General features: G+C 37.8%; 1 protein-coding gene across 1 annotated transcript; it reads left to right on the top strand.

The window, feature by feature from the left end:
* Positions 1-1,591: 1,591 nt before the first annotated feature.
* LOC119782335 (immunoglobulin-like domain-containing receptor 1) lies at positions 1,592-9,602 on the top strand. Its single transcript, XM_038283270.1, has 9 exons — positions 1,592-1,819; positions 2,417-2,587; positions 3,994-4,143; positions 4,441-4,560; positions 4,657-4,803; positions 4,978-5,091; positions 6,502-6,683; positions 8,059-8,655; positions 8,760-9,602. The coding sequence occupies exons 1-9, from the start codon at positions 1,774-1,776 to the stop codon at positions 8,796-8,798; spliced, it is 1,566 nt and encodes a 521-aa protein (XP_038139198.1). The 5' UTR covers positions 1,592-1,773; the 3' UTR covers positions 8,799-9,602.
* Positions 9,603-12,299: the final 2,697 nt, after the last annotated feature.

Raw genomic sequence — 12,299 nt, 5'->3', positions numbered from 1 at the left:
ACTATAGAGGTGGGGTACACCAAGGTCAGGTCGCTAGTCTGTCCCAGGGCAACACAGAGACGCACAAAGACATAACAATGCACACACACACACACACACACACACACACACACACACACACACACACACACACACACACACACACACACACACACTCACACTAAGGACAATTTAGAGATGTAATTTAACCTAACAGGTCATGTTTTGGACTAAGGGAGGATATAAGACTACACAGAGAACCCCTGCATGCACAGGGATAACATGCAAACTCTATGCAGAGAGACCTCAGGCTGGCAATCTAACCTAGAACCTTCTTGCTGCAAGGCAACAGTGCTACAAACTGCACCACTGTGCAGCCTGATTACATCATGAACTGTAAAATTCACACACATTTTATTTATATCTTTAAGTCTTCCTTTTACTTAGGCTAACTGTTTCTTATTCATGTGTTGCAGCACATAGTTAATGTATGTATTTTTGTTTTGTAAGCATTTCCCATTTTAAACAGTGGTGGTTGCAGAGAGAGAACAATAATGTTCAGTTCAGTTAACACTTCATGTATGTGTTTGTACCTGTATGCTCTCCTTTGTATACTTATTGGAACGCCTGAATTTCCCAACTTCAGGATGGTTTTCTATTCTGTTGTATGAGCAGATGCACGGTGTGATGACTGGCTGTCGAATGAATAAATATAATAAACGATGAAATATTAATATTTTATATTAATATGCACTTTATGAATAAATAAATCCAGTTACACATTTCATTATTTAATTTTTCATTAACCAAAAGAAATAACTTTCCATTTATTATTAATTAGACCCAATTTGAACACAGATTTATTCAATCTACCACATTGTACATCTCTCTTTTTTAGTTTTTTTTACAGTGTCCTGTCTGGCGATGTCGTTGCAAGAATAATTGCCTTGATGCCAAAAAGAGCCAAACAGATTTTACTTTCACAATTGGAGCAGTATGGCTATCGCCATAGCATTCCGCTTAATTAATACATATAAATAACTTTATCATAATTCATGTAGGGAGAATTACAGATTTTATGGACACTGCAATGTAAGTAGAGCAGGAAAGGAAAACGGAAAAAAATGAGAAAACATGAAAGAAAGAGGAGATAAAAGGGAGACAATGATAACACATCTTCAGTGGTAGCATACATTCGTTTTAACATTGAATAAAGGTTTGATTTGCTACCTCATTTTTAAAACTTCCTGTTATAACTTTTTGTCCAGATACTTTTCAGAACAGTAGATGCTTAGAGAAATGAGCAACATTGTTTCTGCATTGCTCACATCATATGAAAAAAAAAAGTAGTCTGAAAGATTCCCCATCATCAAAAACCATACAAATGCTGTTGTTATAATTTAAGATTTAAGCAAATAATTGCGTTTTATATAAGTCAAAAATATGTTGCTCCTATTCCAAATATAAATTTCTTTTCTTTTTTTTTTTTCTTTTTTTACTGCATATCAGTTGATAAGGTGCGCGGGGGAAATTTGGTGCGCTGTTGACGTCACGGTCCAGGATGAACTCACCTGTTTCGGGGTGTGGCCTCATAGCAGCTCGGTATCAGCCATAAGAGCTCTAAATGCTAGGAGAGGGACTATCTGTTTGTTAGTGTAGGGTGAAGGTGGAAATATAGGTCAATGGTTCGTTTGTTTTTCAGCACATTTTGTAGATTCGCTGAAGTTTGACGCACTTTGGAGCTGAAGGATTATTTGTTTGTTTGTCTGTTTTTTTGTGCTTTTTTTTACCACCATGCGGATATTAATTCCCTTATCCTTGCTATTATCACTTCTAAAAGGTAAATATTACCGCTTTGCTTTCTGTCCCAATGCTATTTGGGAACATTTACTCTTATAAATGCATTGTTTAATTTATCTGATTCTAGTTAAACTAAGCCAAATTAAGAGTATCGGTCATGTGACAGTGTTTGATAACTAAAAAACAAACACGTTGAATCGTTTAACCGGGAGAAGAACAGATATTTACACTGTATTTTTTTTTAAATCTCAATAAATATGTTACGTTTTCACTGTTTAAGTTATTATTTCTTATCTGGCTTCCTTGTTGCCTTCCAAGGAAAAACTTCAAAAGGTGAAATGGTAAATAAAAAAACAAATAAGTAAATAAATGTTTACAAGTGACTACTTCTTATCTTCATTTAATTTTAATTGATTTAACTGTAAGTCTGAAGAGTTTTTATTTCACCTTTTTTGAATGAAGGCTTGCAGTTTCACTGAGAGTCATTTCCTGTACCTTTGTCTGAGCTACCTGTCTTTCTGGTTTAACCAGTCTCAGATCGACTCCCTGCTTCAGAGAGGCCCTCACACACATTGTTTCAGTCCAGTCCTCTAAACCTGCTTAATCTCTCACTCTGTTTTGATCTGTTTCTCCACAGAGTCTGTTTGCATCACAGTGACTGTACCAGAGACCAAGAGGACCACAGCTCTGTTTGGCTCAGTGACCCTTCGCTGTGATTACTCCACCTCTGCAAACCTCCAGGAGGTTCTGGTCACATGGAGGTTCAAGACCTTCTGCAAGGATCCAGTGCTGGAGTACTACTCCACAGGTAAAGCTGATGTCATTCAGGTCATAGAGAGAGGCTGGTGTATTAGTTGCAGGGGTTTCAACAGGAGTTGCTCTACTGCCAGTTGGTATCTGTTATCTACAGCCATCGGGATCAGTTTATGTATTTCGCCTCTGTTTGAGTTTACTTTTAGAAAAACTACTGGGGATCATGACCGCTGATTACACCAGGAAAACTCTGAGTGGTGAAAGGTATTGATCTAGTCACAGACCCCTATTTCCGTACAGTAAGCTATGAATAGATGATAATGAATTGTTTTAAACTCTCCTTGAGGGGGTAAAAATGGAGATGTCTAGCGATCAGATTATCCTCTGGTTTATGTTTTAAACTGAAAGAGCTGAGGGCAAAATAAGAAAAAGGAGGAAGTGACTAAACAGCTGGTAACTTCAGATGAAACAAATCAGGTGAACCAGGCTTTATTTGCTGAGAAAAAGATTCAAATCTGTGTCTACTCAGCAATATTATGAAGTAAAATGTAAAAGTGTAACAACTTTTCTATCAATAGGACTGCTGTTTTATCCTGCCTACTGGTTTAAACATCTAGTGTGTTTCTAAAGATTTCTTTTTTTATGTGTTGGACCGAAGCAACACTAAGCAAATAACTTTGCCATTACAAATATGCAGGAAGGTGCATGCTTTCATGGGCAATTAAGCTTTTCATATTTCTCACATTGTGGTCTGTTTGTAAATGAATATAATGTAGGTTATAGAAAAATATTACTATTTATCTTGTTGGTTATTTAGAACAGAATAAAAAATCCCTTTATTGCCCGACAATGGGGAAATTCTGGTGCTTACAGCAGCAAAAAGATGGTCACACAAATGTAGGCCTTAGAAAAATGTATAAGATAGCCATGGTAACATTTAAATTGGTTTAAACAGAAAGTTGGTCATAGCATCACTACAAACACTGGTTGTTTAAAATCCATAATACTTGGATGAAGTTATGAAGTTTTCCAGTGATGCCACCTGTGGTCAAAACACAGCGCTCTTCTGCCTTCTGCTCGTTCTCATAGTTAGCTCCCGTACTTGACAAGTTCTTTTTTTTTTACTTTTTTAAATTGGTATCTGAGTCGAGATGGTTGCAAGTCGTTTCTGAGTATCCTCAAAATCCATCTTGAATATCATGCTTGACATCTCATCTGTTCATAGGCTACTGGCTTATAGATGCATTAGCGCTAAGCTACTGAGATGTCAGTCTGCTCATCAGACAATGTCTTTGTCACAAAAGGTAAAAATAAAAGGCTATTTTAAAAATATCTTTCACTAAAAACTACAAAATGTCTATCTAATTGGGGTCCAACATTGAAAATGAGTAGGGACCTCTGAGCACCATTAGAGAAATAATAAAGTAATGATCTAAACCTTTTAGATGTTGTTTTTTACAGCTTACCAGTCTGCGCTGCAGCTGGGACAGGACCCGGCAAATGATTGTCCAGACAGTCAGCGGACGGTGCGGACTGTAATCCAGAAGAGAGGGAGCAGTGAGCCGACCCTGGGATCTGAATATCGGGAGCGAAAGATCACCATCCAAAATAGTGCGTACATGCAAGTATAGATACAATGTTAGGCTATTTAAAGTAAGAGCCACGTTATTGTTTCACTATTTTAACACCTGGCATCAGCTTGTGAGTGTCATCCTGGGATGTTTGTTGAGGAACTGTTAAAAACTAAAATTGCTGTGAAGTAATGAAGCAAGTTTTTGGCTAAATTTTCTTTAGCAATATATTTTAAATAACTTTTAAAGGCCAAATTGATAAAATGTTCTATCGAAATGTACCATACTGATGCATTTAGAAAAACTTTGACATATGTTTACATTTGTGTTTGCACAGAGGCAGACTTGGTGATAAATGAGGTGATGTGGTGGGACAATGGTATGTACTTCTGTGCTGTCGATGCTCCTGGAGACACCACTGGTGACTCTGACAAAGAAATCCAGCTCGTCGTCTACCGTAAGAAACAGCAAATATAATTTTCTCTCCTAGGATGTTCCCCTCTGTAGCACAGTTCATCTAAACACCAGCGCTCCTTTTCTTCCTCTCTCCTAGATTGGCTGGTGGTGCTGTTTATCGTCATAGGTGCCCTCCTCCTGCTCATGCTCATCTGCATTTGCTGCTGCCAGTGCTGCCCACAGGTTTGCTGCTGTTATGTCCGCTGCCCCTGCTGTCCACAGAAATGCTGCTGTCCTGAAAAAGGTAGAGATATGTGACGCTGTAACAATCATTTGCTCTTCTATTTTTAAAAGACAACATGCTAAATCTGCTGTGTATATTTCTTTATTCTTTTTGAACATTTTAGGTAATATGTTTGTAAGGCTGTTTATTTCCCCCTATCTTAAGCTCTAACTGTTAATAAATCGTACCTTTCAGCTGTCATGCAGCATCGCATGATGAAGCAGGTCCAGAATGGATGGATGGGTGGACAGCCAATATATGGACCAATGAGCCACGCCCCCTCACATATGAATCCAGCCCTCTATGCAGGTACACCTGCCTCTCAAGCTATGAGCTTTTGATAATTGTAACACATGAATACTGCTTTTCTACAGTCTACCTCCTGTTTTCCTTGCAAACATGCCTAAAAACGGCACCATTTTAACATCTGCTGCGTTAAGATCGAAGTTTCTGATCTGTGTTGGAATGAACATTAGTTTAATCGATTGTTACTGCACAGTCAGGTATCAGCTATCGGTATCAGGGCCAAAAAATGTCATCAGCGCATTACTAGTGTCAATTCACAACATTTCATCTTAAGGCACTTTACAGAGATAATTCAACCAGATCAGACATTCACAATTTTTATTGGCTAAATCACTAGTCCAGCAGTGTGCAACCTTTAAAATCCTAAGAGCCATTTTGCCCCAAATCAAGCTAAAAAAAAAGAGGTGTTTGGAGTTGCAAATATTACATAAAACACAATTATTTTTTTTAAAATATCTGTTATAGGAAAGCTGTTGTCATTTTAAACAACCAACAATTTAATTGTACTTTAAGGCTTTAAAACAACATTAAAACGCTTCATTAAAAAGTAAGCTGGGATTAGTAGGATTTTATTTGATTTGCTAAAAACAGAAAAATGAAGAGCATTGGCAAGATTATAGACCTAAAAACATATTTCTGGTACGTTTGATGTCATTCTATTGTAAGACTTATTTAAAGAAAAACATTTTTAGTAAAACATTTTTCTTTAAAAAACCTGCTAAAGTTTCTAAATTTGGTATTTGTTATTGAACTGTATTTCAAACCATTAGCTGGCTTATTTATCATTGTTATCCACTAATTGAAGTAATGATAGAGGCTCCAAAGAGCCTCCAGACCCTCCTTGCAGATCTCTGCACTAGCCTCATAGCCCCTTATATTATTCCAGTTTTAGTGTTTAACCCAAATTGTTTGACTCTATACAGAAGATAAAAATAAAAATGTCCGTTTTGTCCAATATTACGTCTTTGTGCAGCATTTTCCTTCACATTTTTCAAGTAACCATGCACTACCAAAACAAGCCCAAATGCCTGAATATATTCCAGAATATGTTGGCATGATTAGATGTAGTCTAGGAATTAACCATTGATTAATTTTAGGCAAGTTGAACACAGGGAAACATGTGAAACACTTGTGACATGTCAGCTGGTGACTGACTGTCAATCAGTCTGCAGATTTCCATATATTCTTAGAAGCTGAATACATGCTTTGGCACAACAAAGATGCGTTGCATCTTTTTAAATACATATTCCTATAGCTGGGACTGAGCTTGGTGGAAGCAGAAAGGGCTGATGATAGTTAAATGTTCAGCACAGAAGAAGGGGGGGGGGGGGGGGGGGGGGATTTCTAGTTTTTCTTCTACATGTGTTTGAATTTTACTTGACTGTTCTGTGTTTGTGATAATTGCCTGTCTAGGATCCGTCTCTGGGAAGAGCATCCCATTAAAGCCGATGCCCCTCCCTCCTCCTCAGTCTACGTCTTACAGCATGCCGCCTCCCAGTGCTCAAAGCAACCACAACTCTACCAATACCAATCATATGCTTGACTACCTGGAGCGGCAGGTGCGGGGAATGGATGTCACCAGTCCTCTTCTACAGGTATGTTTCCCACTTTAACGTTTAAACTGGGAAGAACTCAAACATCCAGAAAGTTGAGATGTGAACTGTTTTACACTATTCCTTTGAAATTTTATTTAAAAACCTTTTTTTGCATCGATTTCCTTTTTATTTAGAAGCTACTATGATAAATGAAAACAAGACATTTTGATTACATTATTATCTCTATATTTTTTAAGCCAGTAAAATATAATTTGTTTATTAACTCACACTGAAATTCAATGCATAAAAGCAGACTAGCCTTTTCTGTAAATATAAACGATGATCTAATGCTCTCTAAATTATAACTTGAATCGATGTGGTGTTAACTTTAAAAACATAAATGTTGGGGTATTATTTGCTCCATTCATCACGCCTAATATGATCTAATGAAATCACTAGCTCTGTGCCTGATGTTTTACAGCTAGACCTTTTCCTCATGTCCTCATGTTTTCAGTTGTCCCTCAGTAAAATGACCGTTATCATTCTTAACATCTTCACATGGCTTTGTTAAATTAAGAATGTACAGCTATTTAAATAAAAACTTCCCTTTTGGAAGCAATCGCCTTGCAATGTGGTGTGGTTAATGGATTTGAGTACCTCTATGAGAGGGAGACTATATTTTTCAGGTATTTAGCCACCAGTAAGATGGGGATTGTATGTTTTTTTTTTTTTTTTTGTTTATTTATTTTTTTAATCATCTAACTTGTATGAAATTACCTTATATGGTATTTTCTGTGAGCTTTGCTGCAGGTACAAAAAGCAAGCATAGTTTATGTCTAAGGTGTAGCACCCTCAAGGAATACCATGGCACAAGGTTAAGAGGAAGACAGGGTTTATTCTTGCTCTTTACAACCTGTTGGAACTGGTCACAAAAGAAAATACAAATGAACACGAATAAAAACACATATAATCTAGGTATTGACAAATAATGTATATAAAACTGACAAAAAAGAGACAAACCTTGTTAGCTGACATCCACGAGCGGCTAAAAACTCTCCTGGCGTCTAAGGTTATCCTCCCCTTCCTTCAGACTAACAAATTTAGCATATTTTATGTGTCTTCTTTACTCTGCATTCTCAGTAATATAGTAAAGTGCTGTCTGTAGGCGTGTGAATAATTGGTGCTGTGGAACCTTAATGCTATAATAAATAGTTCAGACCATAATAACCACTAGATGGTGCAAAAGTGAATGTGGAGGAGTAAATAACAGAAATAACATGGGAGCCTGCTACATAAGGTATTAATTTTGTAATGAATCCCAGAACAACCTATGCTTGGATTAAAGGTGTTGGTCACAGTCTTCGTTATTGTTGCGCATAACAGAAGGCGTTTTTAGAAATTAAACTTGACACATCTGATTCTTTTTTCCTGTCAGTCCACGCCACCGACCCACATGCAGCAGATGCCACCTCCTCCCCAGCACATGCCTGTCAACGTCCCATATTCTCCCGGGCCTCCCAGTATGATATCTGCTCTCGATGATAGACCAGTGGATCGCCGTGTCATTACACTTCCACCAATCAGGGAGAAGCAGACAGGAAGAGTTCCACCCCCAGCACCCAAATCCCGCCCTCCAAGCTCAAGTGAGAGCAGCCGCAGCGGGTTTGGTCGCCCTTATGACCGCGGGGCATCTGGCGGGAGGCGCCACCCCTCACCAGCCAGATCTAGAGGGATTCCCCGGAGCTACAGCGAAGAATCTCTAGACGGGAGAGGCCGTACCAGATCAAGGGCAGACATGGACCGCCCTCGCTCCCGTTCCAGAGATGATTTGTTTGACAGCAGGTCCAGGGGAAACTACTCCCCTCCAGCAACCAGACGATCCAGAGGATCTTGGAGCTCTGATGATGAAGGCAGCAGCAGGAGAGGAGCATCAGGGGGCAGAAGAGGAGCGGGCTGGTCTGACAGACCTCCTAAGTACACAGAGTATGAGCCAGGACAGAAACCAGGACAACGGAGGAATGATCCCTACTCTGTAAGAAACCCGTTGTTTAAATTGACACAGAAATGATCACCATAGCAATGATAACATGTTATCCCCGTCACTGTAGATCTAAAGCTGTGCTTTCTTTTTCACAGGACAAAAGTTCCCGTAGCGGCACCAGCGTTGTCATTTGAGCTGTTCTGCACGGAAACATTTTATAACCTCCAGGAAAATGTGCACAATCCAACGAAAACTCATTCAACTTGTTGTTCATCTATGGTTAAACTTTTAATAAGAACAATGAACGATGCACCTTTTTTTTTTTTTTTCCATCATTGCCTAAATTGATTTAAAAAAAGCCTACAAATGGAAACCTTTTTGAAAGACTTTGAAATGAAGGCCTGTAAATTTTGGAAAACTTCATTTTTTTTTTGTTTTTACTCCCATCTGCTGGTGTGTTTGTATATAGAAAATATCCTAAATGGAAGTTGAAGTTACAGCTTGTCAGAGTACTGTCATGATGACCTCAGGTTAGATATTTGTTGTGTAGCAGTAGAGATAATCCCAAAATGTAAATAAAATGTCATGCAGCCATAATCGGAGCCAGTAAACTAACCACAGCTGTTACATTAAATCTATTGGAACCCTTAAGAATATGAAAGATATGCATGCTTTTATCACGTTGTTCATAAGCTTATTTGGCATCTCCTGGATGTCTTGAAGTAACTGCGATTACTGGTTGTGAAATACTGTGGGTACCGGAAGAAGCAGTTGGGATTTCTTTAAAAATGTCTCTGAACCTTTATGCAGGCAATAAATTGCATATTTGCACTTAGTGCTCTCTTAAAAAAAGAAAAAAAAAACATTTTAAAACATTGTGTGCAAGTAAGTGATATTTTATAGTCAACACATTCTGAAGACGGTTTCTACTTTGATTCCTCTTTTAAGACTCTGTACAGTTGGTTTGAATATATTGATAATAAACTTTGTACCTTTAAGTATTGCTGTTGTCATTCTCTTTAAGTCTTCCTTAAAGTTTTTGTCCCACACTGTGATGATCTGAAAGTAGAAAGTGTATTTACATTGAAACACATGATACATGTAAATTGTTTTCAATACTCATACTTGGGGAGAGTGTTGGCCTGGTGGTTAGAGCAGTGCGCTTGTGCACTGAGAAGGTTGCACGTACCTCATTCGATCCCCACAGCCTGCACACTGGGTACCTGAGCAAGACCTTTAACCCCACACTGCTCCCCGGTTGCCACACAATGGCAGCCCACAGGGGGATGGATTAAATGCAGAGGTACATTTTTCCAGTGTGAGATCAATGAAGTTTAATGATTAGCAATTATTATATGCCTGCAACAAATACATAAATGTGCATCTTACACAAAATTGTTCTTCCTCTCTGAACACCAGAAGCTCCTACATGCAATTCAATCAAACTAAGCTCTTTAAGTTTAGGACTTCTTTACTGTTAAATCATCTGGATTTTAGAATCACCGACTGAGTAAATATCAGGAAAAACTAAAAGAAGGAAAAGTAAGACATGAAATATAAAATATGAGTGTAAGATTGCCTGAACTCTCATATAATATATTGATAAAATCTTGCTATTTTTTACTTCTATATACTCATAAGTTAATCAGTAATAGATTTTGTGCAATCCCATCTTCTCTTTTGTTATTTTTATTGGTATTGTGCAATGTGTGTTACTGCATTATTGACCTCAGTGTTTCGGTTAACGGTGGGATTACTCTTCTTTTTTTCTTTTACCTCGATTGTTTTCCATCACTTTTTCATTCATGTGTCCTGTCTGAGCATCAGAGTGAGGGCCATTTTTCTGATTTTACCATCACATCGATGACCAGTTGTTATAAAAGGAGATTTTGCTGGTCCTCAAATGCATTTTGCCAACAGTTAGGTTTATGGTTAATTGGATTTAGTTTAGGGTTCGGGTGAGGTATGAACTGGTAGTGGTTATTTTAGGGTTAGGGCATAGAAAAGGTAAAAAATGACCAAAAATCAGTGGAGGTCACTGGGAGTCAGCAAATGGTCCTCACTGCATATAGTCAGATGAGAATGTGTGTATGGCTTTGTTTTTGTTACCTGGTGGGGAGAATTTCCCAGAAATATGCTACATTTTTGGGACTTACAGGTACTTAAGTGGAACAATGACTGGTCCCCACAACCGTTTAGGTTAGCTTTGGGGTTAGGCATGTGTTTTTAGGGGTTAGGCTTATGGTAAGTGTCTGGGTTAGGTCATAGAAATTAGTGGAAGTAAATGGAAAGTCCCCACAAGGAAAGTGTGACACAATGTGTTTGTGTTTTTATGGAAGGGGGCTTTAACTCCTAATGTTCCTGAACTCTGTTAACCAGTACCATATTGCGTCAATACATCATAAACCAGCGCTGTTTGTGCTTTTGTTTGATCTCCAGTGGTTCATAACTCATATCTTTCAAACTGTGACTGAACTGCGACTGTGCAGATGCAGGATGCAGCCTTCTGGAGTAGCGATGCGTCAGCTGTCACTGAGCCAGTTCAATGTACCCACTCATTTACATTAACTACTTTTAAACCTCTTTCTTTCTCTCATGTTATTTTTTCTATATTAAGAGTCAGTTTTTTACAGTTAAGTATTTTGGGTATACTATATAAAATACACTTTGGCTCCTGCAGAATAGGTTATTTCCTTGAAGCTATGTTCTATTTACCTCTAAGTCTCAAATTAGACCTGTGAATGATGTGATGTGACACAGAACTTTCTCTATGTAGTAGATAGTTAGAAAAGGAAAAAATGTTTACAGCATTCCATGTTAACAGTAGTGATATATTTTATCTCCTCAGCACAGTTTTGATCACTGCAGTTTAATTGCCAAAAGTTTCCCTCTTGCTCAAGCACCAGTCTTTTCTGACTAATGTAAGCCAGACTGAATTATTCTTATGTTAAATCATCTGTTTGGACAAATTTACAGGATCTATGGGATCATCTGATAATTTAAAATGCTTCATGCTCAATAAGTGTCCTCTTATTTTGTATGGTTGGACTTGCAACTGAAGGCATGTGGAGGTAAGCTACAGGTAAACAGGGATCAAATCATTATCTAACCTAACCTCTATAAGGTTAATTCATATTATAAAACTAATTGTAACTTCTGACATTAGAAATGGGGCTTATGACATTAGACTTTGACATAGGACATAATTCAATGTTTCTACTGCATTATGCATGATATTTATTTGTCCAATGCACTGAAAGTTTTCACATCAATGCCCTTAGCACCATTATTCAAACTTGTTTCTTTTTTCTCCTACATTGTGTACTTTCTGATCACTGCTGCCCTTATTATTGGTAAATGTTTATCTACCCCAACTGCAATATCATTACACTGTTGTAAGCTGTATACAACAAAATTTCTTTTTGTATATATTCTGTGCATACAAAATGACAATAAGGTTTTGTCTAAGTCTAAGAAAAGCACTTTTGACTCTTTGTATTTTGTGTGTAGAGTTGATATTAGCTGTCGGGTAATATATTAGAGCCACTGTTTTGCCTTGTTTGTTAAAAACTGAGATCGGCTTGCAAACACTACAATGGATGTTGCACTGATCTGATCGCAATTTGACTGTATTTACAGAATCTACAGAAAATTTGAACAGATATCTTAAAATGCTTCATCCTCAAGACTTAGAC

The sequence above is a fragment of the Cyprinodon tularosa genome, unplaced genomic scaffold (genome assembly GCF_016077235.1).
Source record: "Cyprinodon tularosa strain WSP-4 unplaced genomic scaffold, ASM1607723v1 ctg191, whole genome shotgun sequence".
NCBI lineage: Eukaryota > Metazoa > Chordata > Actinopteri > Cyprinodontiformes > Cyprinodontidae > Cyprinodon > Cyprinodon tularosa.
The sequence above is the reverse complement of the archived record's forward strand: the minus strand, read 5'-3'. Positions and strand labels throughout refer to the sequence as shown.

Excerpts from the sequence above, each read along its gene's own strand:
- LOC119782335 (XM_038283270.1), top strand. The coding sequence starts at position 1,774 with ATGCGGATATTAATTCCCTTATCCTTGCTATTATCACTTCTAAAAG. Across the intron at positions 4,804-4,977 it reads ATGCTGCTGTCCTGAAAAAG|CTGTCATGCAGCATCGCATG; the intron begins GTAGAGATATGT and ends CGTACCTTTCAG. Across the intron at positions 8,656-8,759 it reads GGAGGAATGATCCCTACTCT|GACAAAAGTTCCCGTAGCGG; the intron begins GTAAGAAACCCG and ends TCTTTTTCACAG.